Source organism: Semicossyphus pulcher, unplaced genomic scaffold (assembly GCF_022749685.1).
Source record: "Semicossyphus pulcher isolate SPU_LCO1_2020_fin unplaced genomic scaffold, fSemPul1.0.p SCAF_16, whole genome shotgun sequence".
Lineage (NCBI taxonomy): Eukaryota > Metazoa > Chordata > Actinopteri > Labriformes > Labridae > Semicossyphus > Semicossyphus pulcher.
In genome coordinates this window covers 8,327,233-8,350,748 of record NW_027211670.1, presented here as the reverse complement: position 1 = coordinate 8,350,748, position 23,516 = coordinate 8,327,233, and the positions used below count along the sequence as shown (strand labels likewise).

Below are 23,516 nucleotides of genomic sequence, written 5' to 3'. Positions count from 1 at the left end.
TCAACTAGCAGTCCCTGTGTTATAAACTGTATCACTAAAATTCTGTGTTATAAACTTAAAAACGGCACAAAATGTTCTCCTAAAAATAGCTACTTCAGTGTCCAATAAATCCACTTGCACACCTATTGTAAGTCCTAACCCTAACAGCACTGCTGCTACTTCTTGTATGAATCACTGTTCTTTGAGCCTCCATGAGGTACTTGGTTCTTTTAAACTTGGATTGCTTTTGAGAAACGATGACGTAAATCCAACAGTTTTAACAGGTGCTGGTTAAGCAGGGGGTATACAGGGCAAAATCTGGACAGGCATGCTCCTGGTGCTGTAATAATTTTAGTGATCTGTTACTGCGTTTCATTAAACTGACATGGAGAAGTTGCAGTAGCTTAAAAATAAAAATGTTATGGTAGCATAATAGTAGTTAAACATTTTGGGAAATGAGTTTACGTTCTGGTGGAGAGTTAGGTGAGAAAATTGATGCCACACTCATGTCTCTATGCTAAATACTGAGCTACAGCTAGCCCAAGAGAGAGCTAGCATACATTAGCACAAATACCAAACAGCTAGCTTGTCTCAGCACAAAGGTTTGGGTAAAGAAATATAAGAAACAACATGTTAATCAGTGAGGCTGAAAGGTTGATATGGTTACTGTACTTCCCCCAGTCTCTGACATTTGTGCTAATCCAAGCTTATCTTCACAAGCTACATATTTAGCCTTCTGTGCTCGAGAGAGAGAGTGGTATCAATATTCTGTCTAACTCTGTGTCAAGCAGATAATTTGTGTATTTCCCAAATGTCTGTTACTGTGTTTCATTAAACTGACATGGAGAAGTTGCAGTAGCATAAAAATAAAAATGTTATGGTAGCATAATAGTAGTTAAACATTTTGGGAAATGATCTTAAGTTCTGATGAAGAGTTGGGTGAGAAAATTGATGCCACACTCATGTCTCTATGCTAAATACTGAGCTACAGCTAGCCCAAGAGAGAGTTAGCATACATTAGCACAAATACTAAACAGCTAGCTTGTCTCAGCACAAAGGTTTGAGTAAAAAAATATAAGAAACAACATGTTCATCAGTGAGGCCGAAAGGTTGATATGGTTACTGTACTTCCCCCAGTCTCTGACATTTGTGCTAATCCAAGCTAATCTCCGCAAGCTACATATTTAGCCTTCTGTACTCGAGAGAGAGAGTGGTATCAATATTCTGTCTAACTCTGTGTCAAGTGGATAATTTGTGTATTTCCCAAAATATCCACAACTGCTCTTAGACCCACATATGGACATTTCTATTTTTGCATGTCTTTGTATTTTGCCTCATTAAGTTGTCATTTGTCACAGTATCATCAGTGTCACACATCCCAAGAATGAGCACAACCTCAGCTAACTATATGTCACTCAATAGAGACACTATAATAGGAGATCAGCCTATAAAAGAAAAAATGCATATTTTAATTGCATATTTTATTGAAAAACACACTGTAAACTATATGATTGGGAAAAAAGTGACGCTTAAAATTGCACACGTGTGTTAGGATTGTTCTAGAAGTGATTTGAAGCTTCTAGCTCCTACTGTTAATGAGTTATACCCATTCTTTTGGGCAGAGTCTTTGGGCGTTTTTTTTTGCTAGAAATTGTCTTTTTTCCCTGCCAGGGCATTTCCTTATCGAGTGCAGAGTCGTTTTTCGTCCACATCTCCTCCGTCAAAAATCAACTGCAAAGTCTCTTTTTTGCCATTTCTTTTTTTTTTTAATGTAAAAACTAAACTTCGGAAAACGTATCTCTTCTCTCTCGTCTCTGTCTGTCGTCTCATTTTGCTCTGGTACCCCTCCGTTTTCGCCTCTGTATCACTGAATAAAACACAGGCTGATGGCACCTACTGGAGCCAATCAAAGTGTCTGATTCGGAAATGTGACTCTCTACATCAACAACAAAGATGGCTGATGAGCACCGATCTATAAACGTACAAAGAGAATGAGCAACAAGCCAGGCAAAGAGAGGAGACTATCCATATTCCTATCCATAACGCAAGTTTGCAAGACTTATGACCCAGACGACATGGAATTTGGGCCCGTATTCGGGCCTGTGGGTCTCAGAGGGTTAAATCAAACTGCACCACAGTTTTAACCAATTGTTTGCAAGCTTGTAAGCTAGCTAACTAAAGCTTGCAAGCTAGCTAACCAAATTATAGCCTCACATAGCAACAGATAAACAAGCCAACCTGGCAGAGCAGACATGAGTCCAATTAAATGGACTGTGTTTGTCGTTTCTCTGTTTAAACCCACCAGGTTTTTATTTACTGACAGCCTAAAACATTTGCATAAAATTGCAAATTAGTATACAGTGCAATTGCGAGGTTGTCTCCTCTTGGTTGTTTTGCTGGGCTTTTCAATATTGTGAATCCATAGCTGATCATAGATTCACACTATTGCGAACCATTTCATGGCAGGGCGCCTGAAATAAAGGAGATGCACCTGTGCTTTGATAGGATATTGAATTCCATAATTGTGCTCCACAAGCAGACAAAATCCATTATGAAATGAGAAAATTGGTGACCTCGTGTCGGCCATTTTGGTCTGCCATGAAAAATAAAGCAGTGGACCGGCTTTTATCATCAGTGGACTGAATGTTGTTTTCCCAGAAATTCTATTAAATGGATGAGAGAAAAGGGCTTCAGCGCTATCTTTGCAATTTTTGCCCAAATCCCTCGTACAGAGCCTTCAATTTAGTTGAATTCATGTCGCCTTAAGTGAACCAACATGCACTTCAGTCTATTTCTTTTCATCAAGCACCATGGGACATTTCATCACATTGGGGAGTCTTTCTTTATTTCTTCTTTACGGCTCCACGCTGTCTCTCACTCTGATGTTCCTTTTTAATTGTCTGCACACTCTACCTTGTCAGTCAGTGTGTGTAAATGTGTGTGTGCGTGGTTTGAGTCAGCGCCAGGGCTCCGTGATTAATTAGTAACAACACAACTTGCTTTTCCTTGACAGTTGGATTGGGTAGGTTTAAGGCCTGTGAGCACACCTCGTTTCTCAACAAGGCACCGCTGAGAAGAAACGGGGAGAAAATGGTGGAGGAAATCAATATTGTCAGGTCGTGGCCACACAATTTCCCCTTCTGTTTGCTGTGGAGCAACAAAAGGTCGTCTGTACGGGCACCTGGAGGGCCAAAAAGGGAATAGAGGGGAAGAAGAGTTTGTATTTATGAGACTTTGTTGAGATTGTTGATCTTTAACTGCCTCTTCATCCCTCTTGCATCCTCATCCCTCTCCCTTCACGTCTCCCGCTCTCGTTCCTTCCTCTTCCTCTTTGCCTCCAAACGTTTTCTTACTTTTCAAATTACCAAGTGGCAGTTTTGGGGCTTTTAACAGAATGTATCCACTTAGCAAGGATACCTTCGCCTTCAGTAACAGGAATTTGCAATTATCTGTCTGGCTCAGCGAAGCGGGAGAACAATGTTGAAGAGAGTGTCCTCCGAATTCCCACACACATTTTAACTTTCGGGCTGTGCTTTAAAGTCTGTGAAGTTGTGTTACACTTCCCTGCTGCTCTCTTACAACTCTGCCCTTCATATCTGTATGTTCAGCGTCTTCCAGAGGAGATGCAGCTTGAGGTGCGGTTGACGGAAAGCTGATCCGTTCACCAATCAATTATGACCATGGAAGAAGGCTATTTTTAAAATGTGCTTGGGTGTGGGGGACTGATTGCCTGCTTATCACAATCAGTACATAAAGTATTGGATTTCTGGATCAACATATGATTTACTGATGATCCTTTATGGTTTAGAGGCAACAATTTACAGCCAACTATTCCTAGCTGTAAGTGAGATGTTCGTTAGCAGTTAGCAATTTTTGCAGATAGATTATTGATAGTAATTAAGAAACATGGCAACGTAGAAACAATGGTCAAGCAAAATTAATTTGACAAAAGGAGAAGGCTAACGCCGGGGACACACCTGACGCGGAAGCGCCGCGAAGCGCCAAGAAGCACCGAGAAACAGAGCCAGTTTCCTTTCGGGGTCCATGTTAACCGATTGTGTCGTTCACAACAGACGCGCCGCACCTCCGCGGTCGGCTCGCGTCCTGCAGCTATCGTTTTCGGCGTCTGGTCTATTTTTTGCGCGAGCCGCGAGCGATCACGTCAATCCTGGCCGGAAGTCACACATGAAACAACGAGAGAATCCGGTCAATTTTCAAAATTAAAACAATTTTCAAAGCAGCGCTTCCTCGTCCGGTTTGTCCCCGGCGTAACAATGTCTTGGTTCAAAAATATCTATACACATGTTGAATCCGCTGTATGTGAACATAATGGGTGGCAATTGAGAATGCATCAAGACTAGCTAGATACCAAGCAAGCAGTTAGCTAAAATAGCTGATGGATAACTAGCCTCTAGCTCAAGAGTAGAAATCGTTAGCTGAAAGTGCTGCAATGGAAATGGTTTGAACAGACAGATTAAAGTAATGGGTCGACATTTGAAATCGTTAGCAGCTAAAGGGAACAGATTTTAGATCATGAAAGAAACACATGGAGACCTAGAAACAATTGTCAAGCAAAAAGGGAGTAGGCTGATAATGTCTTGGTTCAAAAATATACACATGTTGAGTCCACTTTATGCAATAGGTGGGAATTGAGAATGTATCAAAACTAGCAAGCTAGCAAGCAAAAAAGTCAAAAGAGTTAGCTAAAATAGCTGATGGATAACTAGCCTCTAGCTCAAGAGTAGAAATCGTTAGCTAAAAGTGCTGCAATGGAAATTTGTGGTTTAAACAGACATAAAAATAATGGGTCGACATTTGAAATCAGCCAAAGGAAATAGATAAGCTAGCTCTTATACTGGAGAGTCATTAAGATAGAGAGCAAAAAGTAATGGTTAAATTGAGGCTAGTTAGCTAAAACGATGATACAGAAATGATGATAAACAACACAGATAGTTAGCTAAAGGTATTGAATAGACAGTAGTTGGCTTAAAATGATGGCTAAATATTGATCTAAAATGATAAAACGTAATACATTTTGAATGATATATTGCTTATTGCTTCATTAATCTTGATCAGAAAGATACATTTCATGCTAAAACGGCATCAAAAGTATCTTGTGTGGATGACTCCAAAGTGTGTCTATAAAGCACCATTAAGATAAAGCGGTTTCTGTTGCATTTCGTCAATGTTTAAGCTGATAGCCGAAGGGAAATGTGCATAAAAAATGTCAGCTTAGAATCCAGAAATGTGTATTCAGGCTGAATATTTGAGCTCAAATGACATAAATGAAGTGACATGCATGATAATAGACCGCAGATGCAGCTTATCAGAGAACATATACACTCTGGATTCTGTCCAAATGTGTGTTAGGCAGCATGACATACAAACGGCTGCAGCTGTGGAAAGATGGCAGGAGTCCATCAGATGATGGTCCTGACATGAATGGATGTAAATGTGTCCGTAGAATTATGGAGCGTGATAATCATTCAGCAGCTTAAATCGTTTCAAAACGAGGTTTATATAAGCGGCCAGTCAAGAAGCCCAAGCCACTTCCACGCACTCTATCTTAACCTGATTGTGACCTTGTCCTGTCGTGTGTCCTTGCCTACAGAGGGGGGTCAGATCAACAACAACGTGGGACCAGGCTCAAACATGGCCCAGCAGCACCCGTACCCTGCCCTCAGCCAGCTGGCTCATGTCTACGAACAGCAGCAACAACAGCAGCAACAGCAGCAGCAGCAAAACAAGGACATCAACAAGTACGCCTCCCTGAAGGCCGTGGGTGAGTATCTGTCAAGTTCCATTGTTATCTTAACATATTTAAATTTAAAGACACAGCAGAACAGAGGAATCCTTTACAGTTTGAGATAAGCAGTGTGCTTGATGTTGGGGTTGGGGGTTCCCTTGTTCTTGTTAGCGAAGTCACATTCAAAGCATCCAAAGCTGGCAATAAATCTTGGGGAAAGGAGAACTTTGTTTTGTACATTTTATTTTGCTGAATATTTTGTGATCCGAAAACACACAGAGGGCAGAATTGATTTGAGGCCTCCCGTAGCGAAGTGACTAAAGAACAGCAGTCCTGCAGGCAGACTTGACAGGTGTTATTGAACGCCGGACGCGCTGTGAAACAGAAGCAGGCTGCTTACCGAGCTGTTTGACAGCTTAATGCATGCCACCAAATTCAATGAGCTCAGCTGCCAGCTGATTTGAATGTGCCTCATCATGGCAGTATGTTATTGGCAGTGGCATTACTATTTCATAACCTGAATAAATTTGAGATTGACTTGTGAATTTTTCAGGATGTGTCTGTCAGCATATCCTTTCCAGACTTGATTGAGAATTCAGCCCACTCACGCAGGGCATCATCTGAGCCTTACTGATATGGGATTGAGACCGATATTGATTCTGATTTTGGAAAGAAAAAATCAATCACTGATATAGTGAATTTTTTGAGCAGGAATTAATTTATGAACATACCTTTTCTATGTGGACAGATTACTTTTTTCTCCAACAACTCAACTAGTTCTGCAACTTTACTGAAACTGCACTGTTGTTGCCAAGCAACCCAAACATTCTCCTGCACTCTGTCTACAGGAGCCGAGTGCACAAGCTGGGCCTAAAAAATTGGTCTTTTCTTTCACGTCTGACTTTGCTACAACCGACTTCTTGATTCGTATTTACACTGAGTGCACCAAGCCGAACTGACACCGGGCGTAGCTGCACCTGGTCATTTAATGCGCGTCCAGGTAAACACTTGCAAAGCAACACACGTCCCCTCTCTTTCTACTTTCTATTTTCTACAGATGATATGAATAACACAAAACAAAACAAAAATTAATTCAACTGATAGGGAAATAAGGAAGCTAATTTTTATGTTCTGCATTCAACTCTTCAACACACACACACAAAATTGATCACCGCTGCAATCAATAATAATAATCATGCCGTTGTCCAATGTACATTTATTATATTCCTTCCCTGTGTTTTGAAAGGTCCCACTGGCATAAAATCTGAGCACAATCAGCACCTGCAGGGCTGGGACAGCGCCGCGTTTCTGTCTGACACATGCCGCAGCTGAGAAGAGAGTTCTTCGATTAATTCAAACAGGAAACATTTCCATCAGCTCACTTTTCGAGCAGATTTCCAGCGGGTTTGTCCGATCATGGATGACCCTCTCTCGTTTTAATGCCGTTTATTCATCATCCCGTAAAACAACAAGATGCGCTGCCATTGGGTTTTACTTTTAAGTTTTGTGACCGTTACTGTTACCTTTTGTTTTTACCATGGATTTGAAGTCAGGCGTTCTAAACAAACGGGACTTAGGTCTAACTGGTGCACAGGGTGCGATTTGAAGTCCGTCGTAACTTTCAGCCCCAACGTTACACCTATGCGTACAACCAGCTGGTGCACTCGGCTCCAGGTTACCACAGATCCGCCACGTTGTGTGACATACATTTATCTGTATATGTAAATTTATAATGCAACCAGTGAAGTAAGCTGTGTGATTCAGAGGTACCAGCTTGATCATTATAGACATACACGGCCTGCTGGGATGTTAAGTAACAGCATTCAGAACAAAGTGATACACAGTGAAAATTCCCAGTGATGTTCTACTAACTGGAACTAACTGTTGTATAATTATTTATCATCAATATTGTTTATACTCTCCTTAATTAACAGTTTCTATATCAGCACATTTACACCAATACTGATATATCTATTTTGATATAACGGTACCGATAATATCGGCTTACTCGTATATCGGTCAGGCTCTAGTGTAAGCTACAAACACATCTACATAGGCAGCTACAAGATGCTATTTGTCTGCTTCTGTGCCCTGTATTAGAATCTAATCAGAAAGACCTTGTCTTTGAAAAGTCTTTTGCTGCGTGCCAAGCAGCACCAAGCAAAATATTTGGTTTAATATTTGATTCAGATATCAAATGTAGGTGTGATCTCGCTCAGTGTTGTAAATGTAATTGGTATTCCCTCCGCCACACAGCATGTGGAGGCCTCTGACTCATCTCGAAAACATGTTACAGTAATAAATTATCATGATTGTTTATGCTGAGTACCGCTTTGTGCTGGAAGCAAGACGATGTTGTGTAATTATTGTAGCAGTTAATATAACTGCCAGCAAACCAGACAAACAGATGAATAATAAGTGATAAGTGGACACATCATCTTCGGGATTACAGGAAAGGCAACTCAGAGGAACATCAATGAAATAGTGATTAACACCGTCATCATGCTCCCTCCATTGTTTGGAGTATTTTTTATAATTCCTCGATAACTGACTAAATATACATATCAGTGGATGGATATTTTCAGCAAAGCGACAACTGTGACTGCAGAATGTGTTCAGTTATCTAAAATGCCACCCGACGACATTGTGGTGTCAGTCCCCAGGGATTAGAGAACAAAAGGATTCTTTGTCGACTTCACATTTTAGGCCGATATTCAACAAGAACGGAAGAATTCCATCACAGGAGAGAGAGCTCCAATTTCTCCTCTGACAGTTCAGCGCAGCCACAAGGCGCGCTGAAACCTTCCTCTCTGATGTTAGACTGTGGCTTTCCTTTCATCTCACCACACATTAAACCAACAGATGGATGCGACACATGCTTTGAGGACTGGGGATGGCATTTTGGGAAATGTAGTAACTGTAGGCGAGGAAGGCTGATGAAAAAATGGGTACAAAAAGGAAAATTGTAGCACAATTACTGTCATTTTAATAATGATATTTAATTATGTGTTTCCTTTGAAGCACTTTTTTTTACTGCTTTTGTTTGCTTCGTGTATTTAAGATTAGAAAATCCCTTTCAGAATTATTTCATTATTTCAGTTTCTAATGTGTGTTTTTTTTAGACACAAAATTGGCTCAATTACCTGTTTAAAAAAATTAGTTATATCTACTACCTTCATATGATTTAAAACTCCAGAATCTATGAATACATACATATTAAAGCAGATATTCCTTTTGATAACAGTTCACAATGTCTCCTGTTTGCTCACTGAACACTTTGTTCTCAGTTGTTTGTTAGCTGGAGGCTTCGAGTTGCGTAACCTGCATATCCAAAATTTGGAATGTCATCCTTGTGAGTACACATCTTAAACTCAGATTTCAGGTGAGCATAGAGAGAGTTTGAACCAATAGTCTAATGTGAAAGCAAAATCTACATGTGTCATTCTGCATAATCAAGATTAAATGAACACAATAAAGCAATCTATGATTTTCAATGGATTCCCAAATGGCATGTTGTAGTTAGTTAAGTTACGTTGACTGAACCACTGACGGGGAACTATTTTGTTTACACTTTAAACCCCATCACCAACAGTCTGACATTACAACTCTGGTCGACCAATCAGCCATAACATTATAACCACTGACAGGTAGAGTGAATACATTGATTATCTCGTTACAATGGCCCCATCAGTGGGTTATGTTAAGGCCAGTTCAGATCAATGATTCGCAACGAGACTGGATGCAACTGCCAAAAGAATCCATTGACATCTGATCGTAAATGTTCCAAAACTTGGGCGTTCAACATCAAAGCAACACAACGTAACGCACACAGACACAGCTGACCGTCTCCATAGTAACCACATACCCCACTACTTCTGCGTTAATACTATAATGTTAGATAATACTATATAATGTAAGTATTAGGCTTAGTATTGGGTTACATGAATTATCTAGCTGGATTTCTGTTATCGTTATAAAAAGAAATGGATGACAGTGACATGCTCGCAATGTTAGCTGTAACACTGATTAATAAACGTCGAAGACAGAGAGTTTGGAGAGAGAGGATCTGGAGACAGCTTTGGCTACTGCAGCGCCAGAGACAGGGTGCCTACACCAATTTATGCTGTTTCCTGATTGGCTGAAGTGAAATAGGTACATCATTCCATTCTAAAACTGCATTTGGAGATTTGACAAGTCAAATCTTCTGCAGCTCCACGCAACAGCTTCAGAAGCTCTGCAACTAACCAGTTCACACCACTGCAATTTTCTCTGCAACATTCTAAAACTGTTTTGTTGCATTGCGAATCATTGATCTGAACTGTTTCTGAACAAAGTTGATGTGCAGGAAGCAGGAAAAATGTGCAAACGTAAAGGTTGCTGCACACAGACAAACGCTGACCAACACCAACCGTCGGGTCAGTGTGCGCAGACAGTCTGTGTTTGTCGGTGGTTCTCGGATGGAGTTGTTCGAGTTTGACATGTCCAGTCGTGGAAAGTAGGACCAATGTGCGCCTATTCCCAACAAACCACAACATTCTGAGAGTGCTTTCCCTTGATAACTATCCTATGCTCGCGTGCAGAACATCACTAAGCAAGTTCTGGTAAAATAAAGCTAATACTTAAATAAGAATAAGTAGGCAACAAAAGTCTGTCCTGTCAGCTAACGTCCTGGCAGTGTGGAGCTGGTAGTTGGTTTCCGGAACATTCTAAAGACTGCAACAAGTAAACTTTAGAATATTGAGGTGACGTTGTCTGGGCAGTGTGTAGTCACTGTAAGGATGTGAGGGACTTTGACAAGGGCCAAATTGTGATGGCTATAGACGACTGGGTCAGAGCATCTCCAAAACTTCAGCTCTTGATGAATCACGCTTTCTTTTACATCATGTGGTTGACTGGATGCGTGAGCGTCAGTTACCTGACGAAGACCTGGCACCAGTAGGCACTCTGGGCAATGTTCTGCTGGGTCCTGCCATTTATGTGGATGCTACTTTGACACGTACCACCTACCTAAACATCAAGTACACCCCTTCATGGAAACAGTATTTCCTAATGGCAGTGGCCTCTTTCAGCAGGATCATGCGCCCTGCCACTCTGCAAGAATGGTTCAGGAATGGTTTGAGGAACACGACGAGTTCAAGGTGTTGACTTGCCCTCTGAATTCCCCAGATCTCAATCCAATTGAGCATCTGTAGGATGTGCTGGACAAAGAAGTCCGATCCATGGAGGCCCCGCCTCGCGACTTATGGGACTTAAAGGATCTGCTGCAAACATAGTGCCAGATACCTCAGCACACCTTCTGAGGTCTAGTGGAGTCCATGCCTCAATGGGTCAGGGCTGTTTTGGCGGCAAAAGGGCGACCTACACAATATTAGGCATAATATTATGGCTGATCAGTGTAAAGTCTTCTCCACTGCTGGAGAGGTAACATGGCACCTAATCAAGATAGATCCCCCCCTCCCCCCCATTTAGTCCGGAAAACATTGACTTCTGTCTTACAAGAGACATTAAGGCATGTTTGTCAGTAAATCACAGTTACGCAAATAGATGTTGTTAACCTTTTCAAATGAAAATGTTTCAAACTCCCACACACTCTACATTTTTCTGTTTGACAGTGACCTACATGAGGACTATTTATCTTAATAACTGCCGGTTATGATTCATGTTGCATTTTAGCAAACAAAAACACAAGTCGATTGTTTGACGGTGCACTTAGTCTGAAACTAGAGCCCCATTTCTAGTGATTGATTTAAGAATTGATTCAGAATCTAAAAAAGTTAGATATTTTGAGCTGGAGGGACTTTAATAATGACCGTTTAAAATTGTAATGTCAGTATTTATTGTTCAAAGGAAGAGGAACACACAAACATACTAGTCTAAACATCCTCTGCGATTGTTATTCTGAGGCTGTATTAAGTCTCTGCAGGTTGATTTTTATAATGCTCTGACATGTTGTGAAAGCCGCGACTGCCTGGAGGGAATAAAATCAATCTAAAAAGCCGTGGTCGCCTCTGAAAAATGGTTGGAAGCTCCCGAGAGTGTGCACTTTTTCAACTTAATGGGATAAAATGTGCAAAACTACCCGTGTGGTTCTGTTACAAAGAGGTAAATTTGTACATTTGGGTTCTTTGCGAAGATTGAGTCGAGTCCAGGCGGGAAAGTAGAAATAACATTCGCACCTTTAAACCACCTCTTCCTCTCTGCTTCTTCATGTCTACAATGGCCCTCATCTTCCCTTAAACACCATTTGCCTTCCTCCTGTTTGCTCTTTCAACCTTTAATGTCTCCTTTTTCTCTCCCTCCTTTTCATTTCCTCTCCCGCTCCTTCCCTCCCACCGTTCCCAATTTCCCATCTTCTTCCCTTCCTCCTTTCATATCGACACCTTTAATCATCCGCCTCCTGCCCTCTCATATGCACCTTTTCTTTTTCACTCCCTTTGTCCCCCCCCCACCCTTCCACTCAAACCACTTCCTCCCCGCCCTCCCTCCCACCCCTACAATCCATCACGCTTCATATCGCTCCTTAAAGAATCATTGGACTGCTAATCTCCAGCCTCCCTTATAGCGCCTCATATCTGATTCCATTTCTGTAATTGAAGGCAGCCCCCTCTCCCCTTGCCCGCCCCCACCCTCTCCATCCTTGGGCTCACACTTGACTGACAGGTTTCCATTCCACAAGTGGTATTCAAAGAGGCTCCTATGAAATGATTGGAAACCTGGCCAGAGATATACAGCACAGGAAACCCTGGATTTGTGGAGGCAAAGTGCCATTACTGTGATTCAGAAGATGGGACGTCTCACACACACACGCTGGGAAAAAAAAATGTGTGTGTGGGTGGAGTAAGAGAGGAAGAGGGACCGAATGACAGCCAACAAATCTCAAATGCCATTGGTAGCTCTCCTTTCTGTGTGCTCTGCTAATCTTGAGCAACACAAATGGACTTTTCTTTTCTTCTCCTCCGCTACACAGTTTGGTGTTTTCACTCCCCCCCTGAGCACCAAGACTAAGATCAACTCAACCGCCCTTTTCCCCCCTTTTCTTTAATTGCTTCTGCCACTTTCCCAGTGGGCCACCATCCAGCTGATAAGCCACACTTCTGTCAATCAATAGCCATCTCCTCTGTCCCCCCTGTGCATCTATATAAGGTTACTTTATCGAACTTCAACTGCAGCCGAGGCAAAAACCAACTAATAAAGGTCCCTGGATGCCGACCTGAAGCTCGGCCTGGCGGAGGACACCGTCTCCCACATGTACAAATAACCAATCATGGCTAATGTCCAATGCACACATCTAACACCTGCGATAAGTCTGCAAAGAAACTCCTTCAGAACTTGAATTGCTGTTTTTGTTTAAATCAGGCCTGTTCCTGTCCTGCTGTAGCATTTATTAGTAGCACTGTTTTGTATTCAGGACTCAAAGTGAGCTCAGCGAAAGATCATCATCGGTATGAAGTTATTAAAAATGTAAAGTTTTTTGGGCACATGAAGATTATATCCGTAGGCTTATATCCTCACACCTCATCTGTTATTTATTCTTCTATAATCCTCTTTACATACAAATGAGTTTCAAAAATTAAACACGGAGGGAGAAATATTCAGCCTTTTATCTGCTTATTTGTTTGGGTTTAACATGGAAGAAGTGGGATCTTAACGGGACTGTACAAGAGAGTTCAAAAGTTCAAGCAACACAGGGCTTTGAGCTTGCTAATGCTAATGCTAATGTCTTTTAGCTATATGTTTTTCCATGTAAATCATCTTACTTTGGTGTGTTAGCATGCTAACATTTGCTTAAGAGCACTAACACTAGCTTGGCAACATGCTAATGTCTTGTAGCTATATGTTTTTCCATGTAAATCATCTCACTTTGTTAGCATGCTAACATTTGCAAAAGAGCACTAACGCTAGCTTGGTAACATGCTCACAATAACAATGTGAACATGCTAATGTCTTGTAGCTATATGTTTTTCCATGTAAATCATCTCACTTTGGTGTCTTAGCTAACATTTGCAAAAGAGCACTAACGCGAGCCACAAATGCTAAACACAATGACGGCTAGTGGGAATGTAATTAGTTTTTCAGGTTCTTTGGTTATAAGCCAAAATGTTGACCTGCTGGTAGCCCTAGAGAAAGGTCAGGGGATCACGAAAGTCATTAAGATACATTAAGATACATACACTGTACATATAAGTACCAATTTCATGGGAAATCTATTGAGTAGTTCTAAAGTTAATGGATCACAAAATTCAGATTAATCAATCTTTTGGGAAATATTACTGATGCAAAAAATCATGGCATCCATCTAGTAATTGTTGAGGTATCTTTAGGTGCGTGTCAGTGGGGTTGACCAACCGGAGACAGTGACATTGATATTTCTAGAACTGTTGCACCATAGTGGCTTTAGGGCCTGTTGCCACTAACTGCGTTTTTTGCACTGGCAGCACCCACAGCCTCAATTTCAAACTGCTTCTCACCGGCCCTTACTGTTGCTAGGTTACGAAAGTTTTCTCACAGCACTCCCTTGGTTGTGACCATTAGTATTCGTAATATTTGCTTTAATTCACGGAAATTTTGACAAAGAAAATGTTAAAACAATAACAATGTAAAAGAATCTTGTCCTGGCATTAGCAGCAGCTCTATACCTGGATATTGTACCCTCGAAAAAACGAAAGGATTAGCTTCTCCTCTGCCATTGTTCTTGACAAAGTTGATATTGTAAGTCCCGCCCCATTGACGAGCACGTGTTCCAAAAGTTTAACTATTTTCAACTGAGAGCCAGCAACAAAAACACAGCTGACACTGAGGGCGTTTTGCCCTGAGTACGCTGAGGGCTGAACTGCATTGGTTTTGAAATGAGGCGCTACCAGCGTAAAAAACGCTGTAAATGGACACAGGCCCTGAATAACAAAAGTACTTAACATTCTCCACACAGTTTTACCTGTGTCTCTAATAGACCATTTTATGTGCTGCAATTGCAAATACTTGAGCCTCCTTGCCTGACATTAATGTATATCTAGCAGATGTGGTTGTTTATTTGCTCCAGAGAGCAGGATCAGTGATATCTCACGTTGTGTGCCAACTATGTATCTTCATTTTAGACCATTTCCCTGCCAAAGCATTCAACCACTCAGTGGTAAAGAGTTTATTTGACAGGTTGATAAAGAGTCAGAGAGCATTTAATTCAGCATAAGACAATAAAACCCTCCACTGAATACAGACAAATGGATGTTTAAAGTAGGGTGGTGGACGGTGAGATCCGCCCACTTAGAGGAAATACTTGATGTATTACAATACAGCGATTTGGACTGATCTATCAAGAAGATGAATATTGATCCACATCATCATCTTTAGGAGACACTTTTGTGTTGAAATTACCATGGCACAACAATTTTACCGTCCAACTCCCTGTCAAGCAGATTCTTAAACGTGAACGACAGAAGTAAGAGCTATTTTTATGTCTTTATTTAAAAGTATTGCTTTTTTTTATTTAAATGTCACAAAAACTTTGGTCATAAAATTCATATTTTAGTTGCTCTTTTGGAGTTGATATAAATATATTGTGTTCATGGGGGTATGATATCATCTCATATCGATTGCAGGCAACTGTCATCAAATCAAATTACATCATGGCAGATTTTGTTGTATTAAAAACTACTTCAATGTTAGAATCAAATTTAACGTAGGCTTTAAAGACTTTACAGACCACTATACCCTGCTTTATCTTGGCAGTAGAAGGCCCAATTTCCTTATATAAAACCACACTGATATGATATATTAATAAGGTCTTCATGTTATTGGCACCGAGACTTCACAGAAGCTATACTTGATTTTATTTCCTGATGCATAATATGTGTAAGTCTCTGTGGGTTGCTGGCCTTTCTCAGGCACAGGCATGCAGAGCCCACACTGCGTAACAGCGGTGTTTTCCATTTCCACTCACGTACACATACTCCAGTTGGATGTGTGCACTGTCGAGCTGACTGCCGCCGGATTGATTCACCTGTCGCCTGAGCAAGTTTGATCCCCAGGGGCGGTCTAGCGACGACTCAGCTGGTGAGGCGCTCTCCCTCCACACCCCTCCTCACTCTGATATCCCTTCACCGGCCTGCTCGCTCGTTTCTCTTTCCCGTTCACAGAGCGATAAACTAGATTTATAGTTACAGCGGCTAAGCAAACTCGCTGAGTGTGTTAACTTTATCTTCAAGGACGCCGAGGCAACAAGGGCTGAAGAGTAATGACTCGTCTGTGAACGTGGATTCGACAGGGAAAAAAAGGTCACATTTCTCAGAGATAAGAGAAACTGTAGCTTGGTGACAGTGAGTGACAGAGGAAGGAATTAATGTGAGGAAGTAAACCTGACTGCTCCAAGGCTAAAGAAACACACACACACACACACACACACACACACACACACAGAAGATATACAAAGACGCTTACACCTGCACAGACAGCGAAGCAAGGCTGACGCTTGTTCATTCATGTGGAAAGATACACATGCATACCCTGTAAAATAAAAAGTGAACCCTACTTTGATATCTATACTTTTTGTGGACTACTTTTTAAAAGCATATCTTCAACTTCATCTTGTTTTTTTGGAGACTGAAGTGACCATATTTGGAGCAGAGGGAGAGCTGGAGAGGAGCGAGGGGTTGGCAATCGCTAAATTTTCAAGTTAAACAGTATGCACATGGCTAATTAGCTAACAGGCCAAGCTAAGAAGCCCGGTATGGGGGCACAGACACCAAGACCTTCTTATTACTGCTAACATCAGTGAGACATCAATTGTAATGTTAACATGCTAATGTCTTTGTCAAGGTTTCAGTAGAAACAAATAGGTGAGGACCCAGGAGCAGACTTGAATATAAGGTTTAAATAATAAAAGGCAAAAATGCACAAACTAAACTCCAACAAAAGACAAAAAAGGAAAATCAAAAGACAGAGCAAAAAACTTACAAACAAAACCAGGAAACAGGTAATCCAAGGAAACACAAGGAGCCACGAGGAAGTCAGGGGATGCACGAAGATAATCCAAAGTAGACACGAGGTTCAAAATCACAGAAGGAGGGTCAAATACATAGACTCAACTCCACAGGACGACAACGAACCAGCACAGACGGGTAGGAACACAGAGACTAAATACACACAGGGTAATCAGGGACAGGTGAGACTAATTAACACAGGTGAACACAATGAGGGCAGGGCACACAATCTAAAAGGCGGGAAACAGAACAAAGGAAGGAAGTAAAACAAGACATGACATACAAGGGGCGAGAACTACAAAATAAAACAGGAAACACTAGAAACCAAACGCAGGACTACAAAGTAAAACATGAAATTCTCTAAATGAAATGCACAACTAAACCAAACTAAACCCAGACAGGAACACTATATACTAAATACAAAACTAAACAACAAGAACTCAAGACAAGAAGAGACAAAGTGACAAAGGAAAACAGGAAATAATATCTAAACCCTAAAATACAAATCAACAACATAACTCAACTAGAATGACTCATAACAGTCTTAGCAACATGTTTTTCCATTTAAATCATCTTTCGTTGTTGGTTACAAAATTGGAATGATGTTCGAGCGCTGCTTGGAAGGAGACGGGTGGGAATTGTAGCTGAGATGAAGGAGTTGCAGAAGTTACTGATGGAGCATAGGATGGAGCATAGCATGACACCGGAAAGGGGTAGGAGATTAGCGTGTCGACACGGATTTCGTGTTCCCATCAGTGCCAATCGGACTACTGCATTTGAGTCATTTGACCAGGGTCTGAATGTCCATTATAACCTTTCCCATTAAGCAAAAAAGCCGGGTGTTAATGGGTGTTAGCAGTTTTTTTGACCAGTGGGAAAGTGGCTTTAATTAAAATGTTAACGTCCAGTTGCACTGCAAAATGCGTTATACTGTATATATTACACTTTGTGGTGGTATTTCCTACTTATACATGTAACATAGCTAGATCTATATCCTAATGTTCACCAACACATTCATGTAGGGTTCAAATTGGTTGCACCTGGGCTGATTCGTTTGGCCCATCTGGGATAGCCAAGTAGGGCCCAGCCATTTTTGTACTCTGCTTCCATGGAGGCTGCACTGGTTAACCCAGTTGCCTTGATGGGCACCATTACTCTCCAGTACCCACATTCCCTGACTAAATGGTCCATGCATATTCTTCTGGGTTGCCCATGTGGGCCACATCTCCGACCCACTTAAAACCCCACTCTGAGCAGTTTTTAGCCCACCTAACCCAGTTAAGGCCCATATGGGCTCCATTGGACGTGTTGAATGGGAGAGGGCACCTGTGAGCCAATACACTACTGGACCTTTGGCGAAAGGAAATTAACACAGAACAAAACACATTCAACAAACTACATCCATATCTCCTGGATATTCTTTCTCTTTTTACCACAGTGAACACCTTCCCACCTCACAGAAATGAGATGTTTCCTTGGCCTTGTAAAGGTGGAAGAAAAGAAGAGGAGGAGACATTCTGGGCTTTCCTTTTGATTTACCTCCTCCGGTGGCACCACAGGTTGCTACATGCAGGCGTTTACAGTAGCCCTAACACTCTGCTTGGTCAGTTACAGTAGATGGTGATACTCTGACGTGACTAATAAGGTCAAAGTTTATGTGTTTGTTAAATGACCTTTTCAGATTGTGGGAGTAAAAAGTGATGGGGATGTTTTCTATCCAAACTTCTGCCTGTGCGTGAGTGTGCACTCAAATGTTCATGTCCTAGTATTTTATGAGTCACTCTTTACAACAGTTTTTTGTTTCTGTTCCACAGCAGCAAAACAGATGATATTGTGTTTCACAAGTGACAGTCTAAAAAGAGCAAACTCATTTAGATATCAAAACATTAATGCCAAGATTTCCGCTGTGCTCCAAAGCAGCTTTTTCATATCCACTAAGCATGTTCATTAGCGATGTTTTCTCTCTCTCTTTTGTCAGCTGCCAAGTACAACGGTGAAATCTACAAGCGTCGTCTAATGGTGGAGCTGCCGACGAAGGGTGGACTTCCTCTCCAGCCCATGGGCAATTCAAGACCCTCCATGGGCAACATGACGTCGATGCCTCCTCAGATGACCAACCACATGGCTCCTAATCCAATGACCTCCAACCCCATGAATCCCACCATCACCCAGATGACCTCTATGACACCAATGACGTCTATGATGCCCATGACCTCTATGACTCCCATGACCTCTATGACTCCCATGACCTCCATGACTCCTATGACCTCCATGACTCCTATGACCTCCATGACTCCTATGACTTCCATGACTCACATGACCTCCATGACCCCCATGACCTCCATGACTCCCATGACCTCTATGACTCCCATGACCTCTATGACTCCCATGACATCCCTCGCTCCAATGTCCTCCATGACCCCAATGACCTCCCTGGGTCCACTGACTCCTGAGCCAGTGGCCACCTATGTCACTGAGATGCCCAGGGTGTCAACCCTCCCAACAGAACGGCACTTAGCTGGTGGAGGAGGAGGGGGACTCAAGCCGAATGGCCAGAAACACAAAGGCAGCCACGGTCATATTGCCCACAGCTCCCACAGCTCCCACAGCTCTCACACTCATGCTCACAGCCACAGTAGCAAGCCGCCAGGACTTGGAGCTACCTCCCTGGCACACATGGCGGGGACCATGCCAGGTGGCACATCCCTGGGTATCTCCAGGACGGCCAACGCTGCCATTGGCGCCAGCTCGGCTACAATGGGCCGCCCAATGGCATATAACTCCAACACAATCGCGACAGGGCATGGGATGGGGCTGGGGCTAAAGGGCTGGGATGGGACTGAGACGGTTGGTCGGCGGAAGACCTACGGGCACAAGAGGCCTCAGTGTACCGTGCTGGAGCCTAACCAGCTCCACGGCAGCAGAGTCCACAGCCACAGCCAACACTTCCTCCCCACACAGCCCTACTTTGTGACCAACAGCAAGACAGAGGTGACTGTGTGAAAGAGTAAGAAAGGAAGAAAAGAGGAGGAAAGGATGCATGTGGAGGGGTGGCACAAGTAATCTCTGAGTTGAGACACCAATTCTTGGGGCGATCAAAGGTGCAGATCTATGTGTGTGTTTGTTTGGCTCGTTGGTATACTGGCGAATGTGGTGGGACACAGCGTCTCAGTGGTCCTTGTTTCACCAATCAAATCACTGAACAGACCTTTGTTATCAAGAGGACGGCATCCAAGTTGGTCGTGTCTGTAACCATAACTTCAAGGAGCCTACAGAGCAGCGATGTCTGTACACTTTTGGGAATATTAGAGTGTTACCTTACAGCTAATATCTACCCAGTAATGATAACAATATCTGAGCATAAAGGGCAACAACACAGATGATAAAGTGGGAAACTGCTACTAATAAAGTGGATTTGCTTTTACGAACCCAACCTGAAAGCAATATTAGGGATCCAATATAAAGCAAACTGGGAAAGAAGAAATCAAGGAGGAGTTCTGCTCATCTGCCCAACAAAGTGTCGGATTGTTTGGAAGAAATTACATTCCCTTACAATTCACCCCTTAATCTTCTGAGGGCTTTGAAACAGACACACATGATGAGGGTGCTGGGCTTTGGACTGCAGTCCTGCAGGGCTTTGTTCTGCGGCTATTCAGAAGCACCTTCATAAGCTCTGTAGCTGAAGGTCGCCCTTTTCCACACGGCTGCAGGACAGAGAATGGAGGCTGTCACACTGGCATTGTTCTGTTCTGATCTCGTCTGTGTGGTGACAGCTGGCCCAGAGGAGGGATAAGATGACAGGGAGGCAACATCTGGATGATACTACGGCTAGCAGAGGATCCTCGGCGCAGGATCCTCATACACACAAATCCATACATTCATGCACATGCAAACACATCTTCATACACACACTGAAACATATACTGTAGAAATACCACACACGAGGGATGGACTGTGATTTTTCAGAGAGTGATACCAAGAATTTCAACGTTCAAATATAACCCCAAGAGAAAAATGTACTTTGGAAATGGCAGCTAAGTCAGAATGACCTACTTCTCCAATCAATGGCAGGGTAGTTTTGGCAATGGAAATACTCAACTTAGAAAACTCTTTATAAAAGGGTTGCACAATTAAAACTACAGTTACAGCCAGAAGTCAGTTAGCGTAGCTTAGCATGAAGACTGTAAAATGGGGGAAACGGTTAGCCTGATTCTGTCCAATTGTTTCCAAGGTATAGTAACTTCCTGGATTCTTACCATCACCATAAGATTGTCAGGCAACTAAATGGCGCACTGTTTCTTTAAATGTTGCTGTCGTCAGGAGTGGCCCCGATCATACTAGAGACAAAAAAATGACTAGGTTATATATGTATTTAGTAAAAATAGAGTAAGTATTAAGTAAATATATACCTTATATATTTCATTAGCTGGACCAAAGGTAAGCTTTGGCTTCTCAACATTTTATGTATGCACAGAATATTGCATAAGATGTTATACTTCTAGACAAAAGCAAGAAACGACTGTGAAAGTGGGTGTATCAGATATAAAAATACCATATTTTGCTGGTAATACTGCCTCAAGAAACTAGGCTTGATTAGATCACTCACTGTACTCCAGCTCTAGCTGAAAAAAAACATCACAAACCAGTGGAAAAAATCTGGGTTACATGACTCAAACGTAAAAATAAATCCTTAAGTCTGACAAATAGGCCACATCTTCTAAGGGCTGCTCAGAGCCTACTTGCTTGTTGTGTAATGATGTGAGACTTTATTAGCAGCTGCAGCCACAGTTCGACCTTGTTATCTAAAGTGCTGCTTGCAGCTCTATGTCCCTCCTCACACTTGCTATTAGGATGCATTCTTATGTAATCAGATTGTGATCAGACATTGCTTAGCAACATTAGAACGAAAATGTGAATGCACCCGAGACACCGAGGACGGATTATGATTGGATTGCTTATAAACCATGTTTGGAAGTGGTCAGAGACGCATTTAGCGAAAGTGTTACTGCAGCTTAGTCTTGAATGTTTTGCAGATTTAACCGGAAGAAGTAAAAAAAAAAAAAGAAAAAAGGCGATGGGCAGTATCAAATTAACAAACACGGATTGTCAGGACATGTGTGGATAGACAACAAGCCAAAAAAAAGAGTTCACCATCAACTTTAAAGCATGTAAATATATAGGAGGAAGAGGTGCACATGACAATCTGTGTTGAGGAAAAGACACTAGATTTCAGTGACACATTTTATCAGAAGCTCAGTTTGGGTGTGTATCCAGACTGCATTTGCAAAAGACAGGCTTAATACAGCATCTACATGAAAGGATGACAAAACTAAGCCAGCTGAGCGTAAGACAAGGGGGTCGACAGGAGCGGATATTTCCGCCTCACGCTGCGTATCCCCTGCTGCCTTCAGGGTCACACGACTGGAAACGTGAGGCCAAATTGAAGGCACGGAACGGGATTTAAGAAGTCGTCAGAGCGTTAAAATGTGACACCTATACACCCACACCTTACACATGCACACACACACACACACACACACACACACACACACACACACACACACATATAACACACTACAGGGTGGACTCTGCTTTCCCTCTGCTCCCACAGTGCCGAGCGGCAGGCGTCATCACAGCAGGGAGACAAAGAGTCAGTACTGTTACTTCGCCTGTTGTACATGAAAGACTGTGAAACTCCAGACCTTGGCCCTTTGTAGCGATTACTGACATTATGCTTTTTATATATAAAGATATACATAGCCTTTCTCGCTTTCTTTTCATCTTTTCTTCACTTCTTTTCACCCTTTTTTTCTTCTTCTTTGCTCCCTCCATGTCGGAATGGAAGACCGTCAGAGCAGAGATATCTGCGGGAAACAAAAAACCGGGACTGTGATGAATCTTTTCTTTGATAGTGGAGTGCAGTCATGATGAGACAGTGAATAATAATAATTCACCCCCACCTCGGGAAGGCGTGATTGGTTTTCCTCCTGTGCATTGTTCTAGCAGGAGATAGAGGTGATTGATTCTGTGTGCCAAAAAATGTAATTCAGTTTGCAATTTTGTACCAATTTGTGTCCTCTTGAACACTGCGCACATCTCACTCTTTATAACTTTTTGTACGTTTGTGTGTGTGTGAATCCAACTTTTGCATATGATCATTTTCTCTGAGGAAGTCAAAGAAAAAAGCAAACAAAGTGAATTATATATAAACGGAGTTCACAATCCCTTAAACCTCTTTGCGTCCGCTTTGAATCCTTTTGCAAATGTTGTCCTTTTTTTCCCTCCTTCCTGTATTTATATTTGACAGCTGGTGGTTTTTGTTTATATCAGAGTTGAGAAGCAGGTCAATGTTTCCTCAGGATGTGCATTATCAGGTCCAATTGACTTAATCCAGCAAGGTGGAAACGTGGAAATATGAACCCCCTTCTTGCTACCGCATACTGCTCCATCCTTAAAGCCCACTCAGCTCTACAAAAGCAGCCACTGGAACAATCGGTAAGCAGGCAGGGCGGTGGAAACAGTTAGTAAACAACAAAAAACACATCCCCCCTCATCCCTAACAGCCAAAATAAACCTGGGAGAAAGCAGGGAAGTGGCAACGCCGGCCGGGTCACGGTTGACAGGGTCAAGGCCACAGATGAGTGGCTTCAGGAGGCATTCATGTCTGACATTTTTCATCACACCAGTCACTCAGAGAAAGAAATGCCACAGCAGAGACAAAGGACACAGGTAGTCTCCAGCCAGCTCAGTGACACAGCCAGCAGGCGCTCAGAAACACAATGTTTATAATTTATTGAGAAGATATTCAGAGGGAGTCT

The 23,516-nt window shown here is 42.2% G+C and overlaps 1 protein-coding gene across 1 annotated transcript in view; it reads left to right on the top strand.

Moving 5' to 3' along the window:
- Positions 1 to 22,931, top strand: part of shisa9a (shisa family member 9a) — a 58,141-nt gene extending 35,210 nt beyond the window's left edge. The window contains exons 3-4 of the mRNA XM_069664107.1: positions 5,591 to 5,761; positions 18,677 to 22,931. Coding sequence (XP_069520208.1) covers positions 5,591 to 5,761; positions 18,677 to 19,701 — 1,196 coding nt within the window. The 3' untranslated portion in view covers positions 19,702 to 22,931. The remainder of the gene's footprint in view (positions 1 to 5,590; positions 5,762 to 18,676) is intronic.
- Positions 22,932 to 23,516: the final 585 nt, after the last annotated feature.